Source organism: Nipponia nippon, unplaced genomic scaffold, assembly GCF_047370975.1.
Source record: "Nipponia nippon isolate SJK-2023a ecotype South Korea unplaced genomic scaffold, ASM4737097v1 scaffold_4, whole genome shotgun sequence".
Lineage (NCBI taxonomy): Eukaryota > Metazoa > Chordata > Aves > Pelecaniformes > Threskiornithidae > Nipponia > Nipponia nippon.
In genome coordinates this window covers 23,087,107-23,100,761 of record NW_028262358.1, presented here as the reverse complement: position 1 = coordinate 23,100,761, position 13,655 = coordinate 23,087,107, and the positions used below count along the sequence as shown (strand labels likewise).

General features: G+C 39.9%; 1 protein-coding gene across 23 annotated transcripts in view; it reads right to left on the bottom strand.

Annotated features, from left to right (window-relative positions):
• The window catches only part of ESRRG (estrogen related receptor gamma), a 408,303-nt gene that overhangs the window by 344,854 nt on the left and 49,794 nt on the right, over window positions 1-13,655 (bottom strand). For 11 of the 23 annotated variants that reach the window (XM_087774087.1, XM_087774107.1, XM_087774083.1 and 8 more), the window contains exon 2: window positions 9,751-9,796. The exons of 9 other annotated variants lie outside the window; for them this stretch is intronic. In XM_087774087.1, coding sequence (XP_087630213.1) covers window positions 9,751-9,796 — 46 coding nt within the window. Of the gene's footprint in view, window positions 1-1,509; window positions 1,552-3,612; window positions 3,630-9,468; window positions 9,488-9,750; window positions 9,797-13,655 lie in introns of those variants that run through there. 3 more of the 23 variants (XM_087774104.1, XM_087774100.1, XM_087774085.1) reach the window with 3 other exon arrangements.

Sequence of the window (13,655 nt, the reverse complement as noted above, 5' to 3'; positions counted from 1 at the left end):
TTATAAGTGCACAGAGGTGTGCGGTTATAAGTCTACAGAAGAAAAAACGTGCCGAGACCTTGAACTAGCTGACAGTGTGCAGAAGTGGCCATCCTACTGCTGGCCTGAGTCCTGCACTTCCATAACCTAAAACTTTTGGTTCAAACTGAGGAAAACACAGAGATCACTAATTTTCATATCATGGTTTCCTTCTGTTTTCCCAGGTAGAAAGAGGGGGCTGTTACCACATATGCATAATCACATACCAGAAAGAGATTCATGTTGTTCCTGTAAGCTTTTGCTTAAGCATACCATGGAAAATAACTTTGATGAAATAATTTGCCCAGAGCACTGCTTGTCTGGAAGACTTCTATAATTTAACTGCAGTGCTGTAAATAATTTGGTGATAGACAAGCCATCAGCATAATTTGGTGCTAGACCCATGCAACGTTAAGGAAATGGCCAGCAGGCCAAAACTTAAATCTGAACTGGGTCCTAGTACGTACAAGGCACATTAAAAACCCGTCCAAATCTATTCTTTTTTGGAATCTGCTTATGCAGTTTAAAGGAAGACATTGAATTTTGGTTTGGGAATGAGCACAAAGAAATGTCATGCTTCCTCTCAGTGAAGAAAAGAACACCCACACACCGTTAACCCTACAGACCTCCATAAAGATGTACAGTATTTTTGCACGATAACATCCCAAACTACTGCCACAGCATAATTATATAGCATAGCATTTTGTACTGCTGCGGAACTACCGGTAACTTTCATCAAGTCTCACAGTTCTCCTGTGTTGTTACCCTGTAAAATAGCAAAAGCTATTGCCCTGATTTTTAGTCAAGCCTTAACTGAGACTGCAAGATAAGAGGTACAAAATTGTATGCATGGTACATTGCACCTTTAATCATCTACCCACCTGAAATACTCAAGCAAGTAGTTAGACATCTAAATGTTCCAACTACAGGCTTAAAATAAATGAGTTTTGTAGTACATGAGTACTACACATTATTTGAAAATTGGGGTTCACATCCCTTCTCAATGTAAGTATCACTTCAGACACAGGCAGATCAGAAACTCGAAGTCAGTAGCAGAGCCAAGACCAGGCCCAAGATTTAGTATTTCAGCTGATAAAGGGGACACCCAACGACTACAGGACGCTTCCCATTCACGCTTCATGTCTGAACAAACATTTTTCCACCAGAAATGTCCAGAATCAGCATTTCCTTCCTCCATCATCAGACTGTAAATCAAGACATGTTCTGGAAGCCTCCTCTGATTTTTAGCAAATGAAAAGGAAATGGCAGGGAAAATAATCATAAAACAAGGCAACAAAGCCATCCCTCTCAGCTTTACTGAAAAAAATGCCTCAAGAAGCAGCCACATTTATACTTCTTTTTCAACTGAAAAACAGAGAAGGAGGTGAAGTAGATGGGTTAAAAGCCAGCAAAAAGTAGTATAAAAAAGCCCACCAGGTATTGTTGCAAGAACCTCTAGATAAGCATCTTAAATCAGGGTAAATTACACACCTCATGCTGGTGACTCGGTCATGGGAAATTATGAAGCTACGTGATGTCTCATTTGTTGTGCTGAAAACAAATGTAAATAAATTACTGAGAGAATCTCATTTACATTTAGAAATTCATCCCGATGCATGACATGACTGCTGATGTTTTTTTAAATGACACTTTGAGAAGAAGTACCACTATTAAAAACAGATCATAGCCATCTTAGTGAGAGCCTGTGCATGCGTGCGTGCACGTGTGTGTGCGTAGGTGCATGAGTGTGTAAAGGCAGATGTTCTAGAGAGATCTTTCAGATCACTGGGAAAAAGGCTTTCTTTTACGGTTTCAGAACCAAAATGGTGGTGTCAGAAGACAAAACCATCAATCTGTATTCTTCTGTGTATTTTCCCCCTCCAGAGTGGGAAACAGAAAGACAACGTTATGGATTGGCTGCTGCCAGTACAACAGAAAGTGCAAATACTAAAATCGTAGGAACAGAAAATAGTGTGGCATGTCTCTCCATCATCAAGTGTAATAAAACTTCCCCTTAAATTCACACACAAAAAGCCTTTCGCTAAGCTTTTATCTCCCCCCTGCAAGTCTCACATTTTAAGCTGTCACTGAAACAATTGAGAAGGATATCCAGGAAGCCATAAGATGGAGAGCAAGTTGAACCGTGGTTAGCTAAGCAGCATACATTCAGGCAAATATCCAAATGCTTTAGGAGCTGTCATTCTCCATCCCGCGTGGGAAGGCTGTGAAGAGACGGACTTGTTCGTATCATGATTGCTCTTATTATTACAGCAGTGAAAACACTGCATACTAATGGACGTGTTTTCAGAAAGACGACTGTTAGATGGCTTTTTAGACTCTGTGCCTGGCTGTCTGGGCTTCAGCATCTGATACCTCCTATCCCTTTCTTTGCTTCCCAAACAAAACTCTAAAAAAAAGTTTGTAACATGAGGGTGAAATAAAACATATTTCCAAATGGGGACATGACCGTGCTCTACAACCCCACATACGGCAGCATATTTACATAAGCCTGCATAGGTCAGAGAGTTTATTTGTTAAGGGACAAATAAGCAGGCCATGAAATAATTATTTTTCATTGTGCCCTGCCAAACCTACCCAGCCAAAGGCTAAATTGAGCTGCTATTGTGATTATTTGAACTGTGGAGCCAAAAGTCTTCACAGCAAAGCATCCCAGCTGTCCTAAATTTTATTCTGATGGCTAGTTTTCACGCTAGCTTGAAACTTGCCAAAAATGCTCCACAAAATAGGCAGGCGGAAGGCTTGCTTTTATCCAGACCTACATCAATTACTGATTTAGAGCTGTTCTGAGAACTTGATTATTAACAAATCACTTCCCGAAATTGTTATGACAAGATTCACATATGCAAATGGCAAGCTGCTCATATGTACACAGCTAGCGAAAGAAATTAATATAAAGGATCCCAGATTTATTTATGGTTATTTTCTATTGTGCTTTACTGCAAATTAGCTACTAAAATATTAAAAGAAAAGGGCGAGATCCAGCCACAGCACCACAGCTTTGACGTACGGCAACATGGGAACACCCAGGCCGTGACTGCTCAACATGCTTCTGCCTTCACCCACCTCCCTGCGGAAAAGGATCTACCAGCGCCTTCAAGGAAGCAAAATCACCACGGTAGTTCCCAAGCTGCAAATTTGGTTAGCACACCAAGGAGCAGGTAGGATTACCCTGAGAATAGCTCAGATCACAGGCTTGGGAGGATATTTCATACTTTAAACAAGGTTGACTGTGGAGGAAGGGGAACAACAAATATATTTTTTTTAAAACCTCATGCTTCAAAGCTTAAATTAATCCCTAATAATGAAAGATTAGGATGAGAACATGTAGAGAGAAGATTATCCCATGTCTGCCCATTGTGAGGCTCTTACAACTTTCCTTGAGGCGCCTGGGGTTGGTCATTGCTAGAGAGAGCACAAGAGGCTAGAAGGATCTCAGGAGCAATTCATTTTGTACTTTCTACATTTCTGTTTAAATAACTAAGACACAAACGAAAGACAATGAGGCTAATTGTTTTGAAAGCAGCAGACATAAATAAATGAAATGCCCATCATTTGGTATCAGGCTGTACGTACCGCAACCTCGACGAGACAAGTGCACCTCGCTGCAGCTGCCCTCCTTCTCCTCCACACTTCCTACTATTTTTTTATCTTGTTTGTAATTTCACTGTAATATCCTCAGGGCAGCAACCACTCCACATTTACACATGAATTAGAACAACACCTCACACAATGGCATACCAGTCCTGATTGGACCTGGACTGCTCCTGGGAATGCTGCTGGGAATGCTACTATAAAAAGAGCTCATAAATGTATAGAGTACAGCACAGTAACACACACACCCACACACCCCCCTTTTATCATAGTTAACATCACCGGAGTGTTAACGCTTTGTTTTCCCAATAAAACTGTGGATGGTTTCATTTATTTCTAAGTTGCAAGATGGCTGCAGGATGTGTAGCTAAGATCCAGCACACCTTCACCAGCGTACTCTGTGAAGTTAGGCATTTACTATGGATGTCTGTTATTTACTGTTTAATAAAATGACAGAAATGTTATGGAGTCTCATTATAGATGTCAAGCTATGAGGTTGAATCTTGCTTAGGATTTGCGTGGAAGCTGATCCAATGACGAGCTGGGGACATTCAGGACGAGGAACTAAAGGAACCCACATCAGTGACAGCCACATCACCCCTGTGCACCCGTTACAGACCTACTGGGTCTCAACCCAATTAGCCCAAATTCCCTTCTAATCTCCTTCCTTCCTTGGGAGAGGCTTTTAACCTTTGAGTTAATATTTTAATATATTCTGGAATCTGAAATCTTGCATATAATAAACTAGTCATTTTCTGGTACTTCAGATATAAACAACTCCAATACAAAATTTTACTTCCTCTGGTATTCAGTCATTTTATTTTTAACTGAAAATATAATTAATAGAAAGATTTGAAAATCTTTATCAACATATTTCCATTTTTCCTAACAATTCTGACACATCAATTATTTTGTAGGACTTTTTTTCCTAAAGGACTATGAATGGCCAATGTGGTTCACAAAGAGCAAAAGGAAAAGGAAGGGAGTGGGCGCAGGTAAGGTGTCAAATCAATAAATTACTTGAGTACGTGCATAAGTTCAGGCACCCGAGCCCCCTTTAAGGTCAAGTTCCATGTTGGAGTCACTCATTCCAATATTCAATATCTAGAAAAAAATGGAAGAAATAGCCAAAATGTAAAATATATTAGAAAATCTTAATTAGAATAGAATGGCTACTTTGCCAGGCCTGTATTCTGTGTTTGTATGGCACCAGAAGTTCACCTTAAAAATCTACCATACAGACTACAGCAATTGTATTAATGTCTCTCTCAAAATAAAATAAAAAAATGTACTAATGACTTTTTGTTGACTACCCATTGATCGACCTCTTATTTATTAGACTAAAAACTCTACGCAATCAAATTCTGTCGAAAAATCCACAATCGTAATTTCTTTTTCTCTGGCTCCTGATGGGTTGGTAGCATTACAGGGCCTTCATTTGCTTTGCCATATAACCTTACACAGAATGCAAGTTTTGTCCGTGCCATAAATATGGAGAGTTTCTGTCTCGCAGAAACATGACCCTCCTTGTTGGACATTCTCAGTCTGAGCACTTCAGCTTCTCTATGAACTTCCCACAACTAGTGACTCAACTCGTTTCTTTTGCCCAGTGCACCCGCGGCTCTAACCAAAGCAAATTCTACCCAGTGTCGCACTTCCACTCCGGAGGAAAGACCATTCAGGAATAATCTTTTTACTTCTACAAAAATAGTAAGAGACTGTGGTCTATGTGGAATAGGCTACTGACAACCCTGCACACACTCAGTCATAGTCAGATATGTGACAAAGTCCAATGAAATCCTATTAGGGAATAATACAAATGACAGAGCTTAAAGAATACAGTTAGCTCCTAATTAAACAGCCCATAAATCTGTTCAGAACTTACAGAATTTATCACCAGAACAGGAATCTCAAGACCTTTCACAGAGTCTCATTTTAACAAACCTGTTGTCCACTGAACCAACAACTCTCTTGCCTACAGATGAGATATTTCACCAACTTAAGTACTATTAAAGGATGATTATGCACTGAGCTTTCCTGAAATTGTATAACATTTGCATGGTATAACACATACTCTTACTTGTTCGCTGCAGTCTGATTCAAAGCGCTATAAATATGTTTGCCCTTTCTGCTAAGCCCGCCTAAGGGATTAGCAACCCCCCAAAAGTTCAGTTGAATATTAACTGCATTAACTTTGCAGACTGTAACATACTGTTACACTCAAACAGCCTACGGTGCAGTATGGATGACTTGCTTAATAAAAAATGTTTTCATGCAAAACCCTGTTGCTAGAAAAAAAGAATTTGTTCTGTCAAAGGGGGTGACCTCTTCCATTCAACTTCATAAAGCAAACAAATAAAAGGGAGATCTTTACAGGGATGTCCAGAGAAACACTTATCATTTTGTCTGTCAAACCAGATGGACTTCCCTTGGCAACACAGCACCAGCTCCACTCTACATTAGAAATTAAGTCAGTTCACCATGGAAAAAACCCTGTGAAACAAAGTGTCATCCACTGTAGTAGTGTGAAGTTAAAAACTAGAAAAGAAGTATGACTGTTTGCTTACTTATTTTGGTAAGTAAGTAGTGCTTTGCGTGCCAACTCCCATAAAAATCACATGTGCCAAAAGACTTTCCAGCACAAAGTTATGCAGCAGTGAAGACAAATAAAAGGAACAGGAAATATTTAAAAGTTGGAAGAGGGAGAGTTGATAGGAGTGTAAAAGGGAGCCAACTTGATTGCTAATGCCAGAAGTCAAGGAAGAGCAGGTTCTTAAACCTCCTAAGTAAAAAGCTCCCAGGCAGAGGGTAACTGGCAGTATCTGATCAAAAGATGAAGAAAGGCACAGAGAAAGAGGAAAATGGGAATGGCTGGGACAAGTGTCTGAAGGTTACAAGGTATAAAGTGGGACCAGCAGAGTTGCTTGAAGTATCTAATAGATTAACATACTTTCAAAGATTAAAAAACCCTCCTTCATTATAATCACAGTTATACAAAAATGTAGAACATATCTATTATCTGCTGAAAATAAAATTGCATAATACACTTTCTTTGCTTTTATAAAAATAAATAGATGAAACAAACCTCTATGTTGCTGTGGGAACATGCAGAAACTCTCAAAAAGACCTTGATACCGAACGCCACAACGAAACCTTTCTCACTCGGTCTTCAAGGATCCCGTATGTATCAAGTTGTAAAAACACACTCTCCCATACGAGGAGTCTTGGGTGTAATCAGAAATTAAATCAAAACTTTAAGAATTAGAAACCATATTTCTCCATAATGCTGTACACTTACTTGCTTCTGCCATTCGCCATCACGATTATGTTGTCTAGAAATGGAGACCAACAATAGATGTCGGTAATTACGCAAGAACTTAAACTGCAGAGAGCCTCAGACCACAGCATTAAACTGGCATTAAAGCTTTACAGGAAAAGAGAAATGTTTTACTCCCTGCAATCACCTCCCTTCCTTACACACACACACTGCACACCTGCTACCCACCAGCCAGATGGGACTGAATTCTCCTGAATCAGATCTTGGATTTTTAAGCTCAGCTTGAGTTCAATTGGATTTCAAGACATCAAAATATATTATCATTTCACATTTAAAAAATTACATCAGTGTCCAGGACCTCCTAGCTTCAGTGTTGTTTGCACAATTAGATATGTATTAAAGAGGGATTATTGCCCCAAATGTACTAATACAAATAAATAAAATGCAGCTTTGCAACAACATTTAATTTTATTACATATGCTCACTTAATGCACAAAAAAGAGAAACAAGCTGATTTTATACCATCAGCACGTTAAGTGAAATTGGGAATTTAGCTAATCTGTAGTGACCAGTAGTGTTTTTTTTTTTAAAGTCCATAAAAGCAATTTAGCAACCCAAACTCACTTAAACATTGTAGGAACTGGCCCTTAATGTACAGGTATCATAAAATATTAACACGTTAAGAAAAAACTGGGAAGCATTATATTCCTAGAGAATTTGCTAAGCTTGCATAATGTAAAATTTATCATCAATAAAGTTTCTTCAGTTAAGAGGCCTCTAGCCTGTTCTTCAGAAGGAGGTCTCTCTCTCTCTCTCCTCCAGCAGCACAGCCCCACTGAGTCCCTCCTTCCTGCACTTCAGTGGGCTGCTCGCAACTGGTAAAGTCGCATTTTTAATTGGGACTGGCCTCCAAACTAGTCTTATTCCACCTTTTCCATCGGTCCTGAAACCAATCTGAGACTTGCAGGGGGTTAACGAGTCATCAGCCAGGAGCAAGGCGTTCTCTGCAGGGACCGCGGGCATCTGGAAGCTGCTGCCGGTGGTGTTCCGCCAGAGCCGCGTCTGGCAAGTGCCGAGGCGCAGAAACGCGAGTCCTGCTTCCTTGGCCAGCCTCGGACTGACCTTTAGTCATAACGGGGAACAGGAGTTTTGTTAGTGAACACAGAGTTCTGGTCTACACATTTTTTAAATTGATTATTTTATTGATGTAAAGTGCCCAGGTGCCCTCATGACAGTCACTAATATAGATTTTGAAAATAAAATTAATTAAGGGCCAGTCTGGACCACCTTTACTGTCATCATGTAGTACCCTTTCCTACAAGTAACAATGCTATCACCCAGCAAGCACAAGTATAGTGTTTGTAGAGTATTTCATTACATCTCAAAACACTTGACTACGGAGGTCAAGATCACTCTGCCTATCTACACGCGTGCACGCACACACACATGCTCACTCGCTCTTCTCTCCTACCTTCCAAAAGGGGAACTGAAGCCCAGAAAACTTAACTGACAAAAGTCCGTGCCGGAGTGCCAGCTGTGCCGCACCAGGCTCTGTCCCTCCAGCCCGCGGCGAGAGCATGGCACGGCACGAGCCTGAGCGGGAGCAGAGCAGCCTGGCACACAGGCTAATCTGAATTACACTCATCCAGCCCTTGAAATGGTTCCTCATTAGCTGCGGGTTAATGGAGTCCCAATGAGTAGTGTTATTTTCATCCCCTGCCTACTGAACACAAAATTCATTTGCAAATATCCTGTAAAATACTGCAAAGCAAGCCAAAGAGATATGACAACATAAGAGGCATACTATTTATGGAATGCACTTACCGTCATTTAGAAAAGGAAGCTGACATGAGCAACAGCCTAAATTTAGCAACACATTTAGTTTTTATTCACTAGTCACAATGACAACATTTTAGAAGGCTACCGCACACCTTGTGCACTGAAAGGTTCCACTGAAATCAAGACAGACTTTGATCTGAAAGGAATTCGGGATCAGCTCCTTAATGAATACAACACTGAGTTAAATTAAGGCAATCACCATCTTGACTTTCTATTCCAAGTAGATATAAAATTACATTGATTGCAGGAAATGGTGGCATTCAAACAATATTGCAATGGCCAAAGCCTGAAAGCTAAATTCATTGTCGAGCTAAACTAGGCTTTCAGAGGGCACCATTTGATTTGAGAGAGAAAAGCATCTACAAACCACATATTTTCAATTAATAGTTTAAAAGGCATAGAGTAAGAAAGGAAAAACACTCGTCAATATGCCACATGCCACTCAAACAAGCAGAGTCTCTGCATGTAGATACTGTGTGTGTATATATATATATATACACACACGGGTGGGTGCACGCATGTGTGTTTGTGTTTTTTTAAGGCAGGCTGTATTACAAAGGCCGAATTTGAGATCCAGAAAGAGGCAGTGTATTTCAGAACAGCCCAAGAATGCTCTTTTAGTCACACTATCTTTAATTCAAAAGTAATTTCAAATCAACAGTGCGCAAAGTTAAACCTAGTTCTCTTGAAAACTCAGAAAAAAAATTAATTCGAACCCTTACCTTTGGCACCTTAAAGACTTTTGGCCATGACTTACCTGTATAAATAGAAAGAACTAATTTGCTACAGAAATGCCCATGGGCAAACATGTTCTGGCTAATGAAGTGTTCAGCTTTTGCATGATTAACCAGCTGGTGGGGGTGGTGTAAAAATCACAGGGCATAAAATAATAAGAAAAATTGATTAGCAGCTCTCTTTTAAAGCACTCTACAAAAAAAATTCCCTTATTTTTGCTCAGCAGTTTGGAAAGTGACTGTACAGAAAGATAGACTTGAATGACTTACCAAGGAGCCAGGCAGAGACTGCACCAGGCACTCACTCCTCCAAGACCTGCATCGCAGAGAGGTTCAAATGAAAAGCGAGATACCAACCAGCGCCATGGCTGGATTACTTATACAACAGGTCCTGCCACTAGTCATAAAGGTAATTCTCTACTATATTGCGAAAGACAAAGTTAAAACTATGACTATTCTTTGAGTCAGTTCAGTTTCTTCCCCAGTGCTCTACCTTTGAGCACCTTAGCTGACTACAGCTACTGCCGTAAGCCAATGTAAGAAGTGCCTCCATATGAGCCAAGGGATTCATACGCTACTTAGAAATAATGCACACATTTAGGTGATGCTACGTAAGGAAGATGGGTTTTGCACTCACTAGGGACAAAAATCCCCTTGCTCTTCCCATCCTGCACAAAGGGTTTCTTACAAGCTCACATGCTCTGCCCTCAAAATAGGACCTAATTAGTGTCCAAATATTTGGCAGACAGGTCACGAAAATAAATTTATCGTTAACTGTCCCCTAAACCAAGGCAGGTTATCCTGAAGCAGTTTCACTTCATACACATTTGCTCTAGGTCCCTTCATTGGGGTACAACTGGCACGTAACAGTTTCTTTAAGAAGGAAAACTACATATTTTTATGGCACAGGATTACTTCAGAAATATGAAACAGCTGCTCATATAAAGCATATGTACCAGTAATACGAAACTGCAAAAATTTAAGCTACAGATAATTTGCAATAGGCCATAGTAATAATCACAGTCCTCTTCACCCTCATTACTGCTATGGAAAATGCATGTTTTACACCTGTTTATGGACTTTTAAAAACTGGTTTATAGCTATGTACCATGGGAGAAGCAGGCAAAGGATCTGCATCTCAGGGATCTGCAACGTATTCCAGCCCTGAGGATGCAGCCATAACTTCGATGCTGGGACATCATGGGTTGGGAACGTACGTTAACTCCCTTTGGCAATACACAAGCAGTCACCTTACATCCATGGCTGAACCATCTAACCGCAACCAGATCTTGCCTCCCAGTGCTTCACCTCTCATGGTATATGATATACCTTCATATGCCCAGCTACCTGGGTATGAATTCAATTCTTAAATCACGCTGGTATACCATGCATGCCAGGGCTCAAACTGTTCAATCATACTGTGGGATTCCTTGTGAGGAGTAACAATTTTACCTGAATTGAGAGTTATTGTGCGAAGAACCAAAGCAGAACTCTGAAGCCCTTTTCCCTTCTTTCCATGACTCCTCCATTTATCCTAGTTACCACTTTCTGAGGAAGACAATGTCCCTTTAAAAGCAGCAAAAGAGAGATTTTTCCATGTTTTTCCCTACAGGAGCCAGGCAGATTATCCTGAGAACGTATCGCTTTGCGCATACACCATACTCTCCGCTTCACCCAAAGATTCACACGAGAGCATCGGTCAGGCTTACGCAGGTTAGATAACTACACAAGTATTCCATAGTGGTCTTCCTTTCTTATCACATACATCTGAGAAAGCTTGTCACTAACTTCACGGTCAGTTGAGACTTCTGACATCAAAGAGGTTTTTGCATGTTTTCAAGGCTCTGCTGAATAGGTGGATCTTTCCACACTTGCATAGTTCTTGCTTTTGAGCCTCCCCTAACCTTTTGGAAACATTTCTACATATTAACACTTGGGAAAGTGGGCATAGAGCTGACACAAGCAAACAAAAATAGAGGAAAACTGATAACACTGGCATGAAGCTACATTCCCCTCAGTTGGGAAAGTGCTATCTCCAGATAGAATTCACAATAAAATAGAAGTTTCTAGTTAAGCGAGAAGTGGTATTAAATTCCACTTGAGCCTAATTTCTATGGTCATATTTGAATCATGAGCAATTTCTAAAATGTCAGGTATTTCTAATTCCGATCAACTGGGACCCTGACAACACTGGAGCTTGGAAACTGTTTGAAGGTATTTTCAAAGGTGGTAACAGCCTAATGTCGTTGCAACACAATTTATTAATTGCAGCTGTACTTGCTAAGGTATTATGCTGTGGACTATCTGAGTAACATCATAATTTTGGCTAGGCTACTTGTTTAAAAAGTAAATAAAAAAAAAAAAGCCTGTTTGCCATAGAAAGTGAATTCTTGTTAAAATCATGTTGCCCCAAAGGAATTCAGAAATACAGCTACGAGGCACAGCTGTTTTACAGATGGAAAAAACTAATTCTTCAGACCTGTACGTTGTACTCCAAATGCTTTATTTAATTATCTGATTGTTTACTTATAAGCAATTGCTTTGGAAGAGCTCCCCAGTGAGTATATGCTGTGTGCTCTGCAGAGGGGTCAAGCACAAGATACAGGCTGCGGACTACAGGTTTAACTTCAAAGAACATGCATACACAAAGGTATTTAGGTGCCTAATTCCACTTGTATCAACTCTCAGTGAAATTGATAGAGAGTAAGCACCTCTGAGGACACAATCCTTTGACATCAACACGGATTCCTCATCTGGATCCAGGTCCATGCTTTTTTGGACAACAAAACAGCAGAAAACAAAAACCCATTTTTTTCTGTGGCCTCCTTATCCTCACCTATATTGAAGCTTCTCTAAGGTTGACCATGGTTCCCAGTAGAGGACAGAACGGCCAAACAGGTTGCTCTAATTAACCGGAGTTTTTCATACTAATTAGTAACAACAAGAGCATAAAGCAATCAATAGGACACCTTATGCCACTACTGCTTAAGTCTGCTTTGACTACCTCTGGTTCAGCCTTACCCTTGAAGCGTATTTGGAGGGTTCTTCCTGCCACCCTTCCACACACAGCATCAGTTTTTAGCAAGTATAATCTTTCCTATTATACTAGAAATTGATAAACAACATTGTTAACCTATGTGATGCAGCTAAAAAATCAGGTGTAAAGAGCACAATGAGGAGCCAAAGGATTTTTTTTTTAATGAAGTATTTTGATTACCTCTAACGTGATTATATACTTGACCAATGAGCAACATAGTATGATAGTCGCCCTGTTGCAAACAACTTGCATACAGAGCTGTGTAACACACCCATCCCACTCGAGCTCGAGGGGAACCGTGTGTGTTCGCTGGACGTTCAGCAACTTACTTCTAACTTCATACGAAAAAACAACTCCATGATTTATTCAAAAGTGATTTTAAACCCTTTCTGAATAACTTCTGAAGGACAGCTGGCAAGAAAGTAGCATGTTTGAAGAAGAGATAAATACAGAAAACCTGTAAACCATCTTCTCCAATTGAGAGACCGAACTGCTAAAATTAGTTCCTGGAATTTCTCCTTTGGGTGCCAGTTCGAGTCTTGTTCCAAATGACCACTAACAATCATCCTCACTTTGAAATAATCCACGACTAGTCAATAAGACCTATTTGCTGATTAGGTGCATGCAACCCCCTCACAAAACATCACACATTTGTAACCTTATTTTAAAAAAGGCACTTTTGTTCCAGTGTCCTGAAACTAACCATACAAACACAAAGAACTCAGATGCCCTCGCAGCCCCCACTGGAAGTGACAAGTGAGTCCTTCTAAAATTGCAGACACACACTGTCAAGTGCAGGTGTTTGTAAACAAGTTTGGAAATGTTTCTAATTATAAACCATAAGGGTTAAAATTAGAAGTCCAATCCGCTAGCTTTAAAAAAAGAACTTCCAAAAGGGTTCATCTAAATGAGAGCAACCAGTGATGTTTAATTTAGTCGCAAGAGCAGAATTTCTGTGCAGAGCGGCATACTGCTTTTCATCAAACTTTCCACTAAGTTACAGTACATTTCTTTAAAAAAAAAAAAAAAAAAATTTGATAAGAATTTTAATTTGCTGTCACACTATGATACTGTATATTTGAATGTGCAATCTAAAAATATCCTATTAACAGGTCTCCTGCATTTCATGTAATTAAAA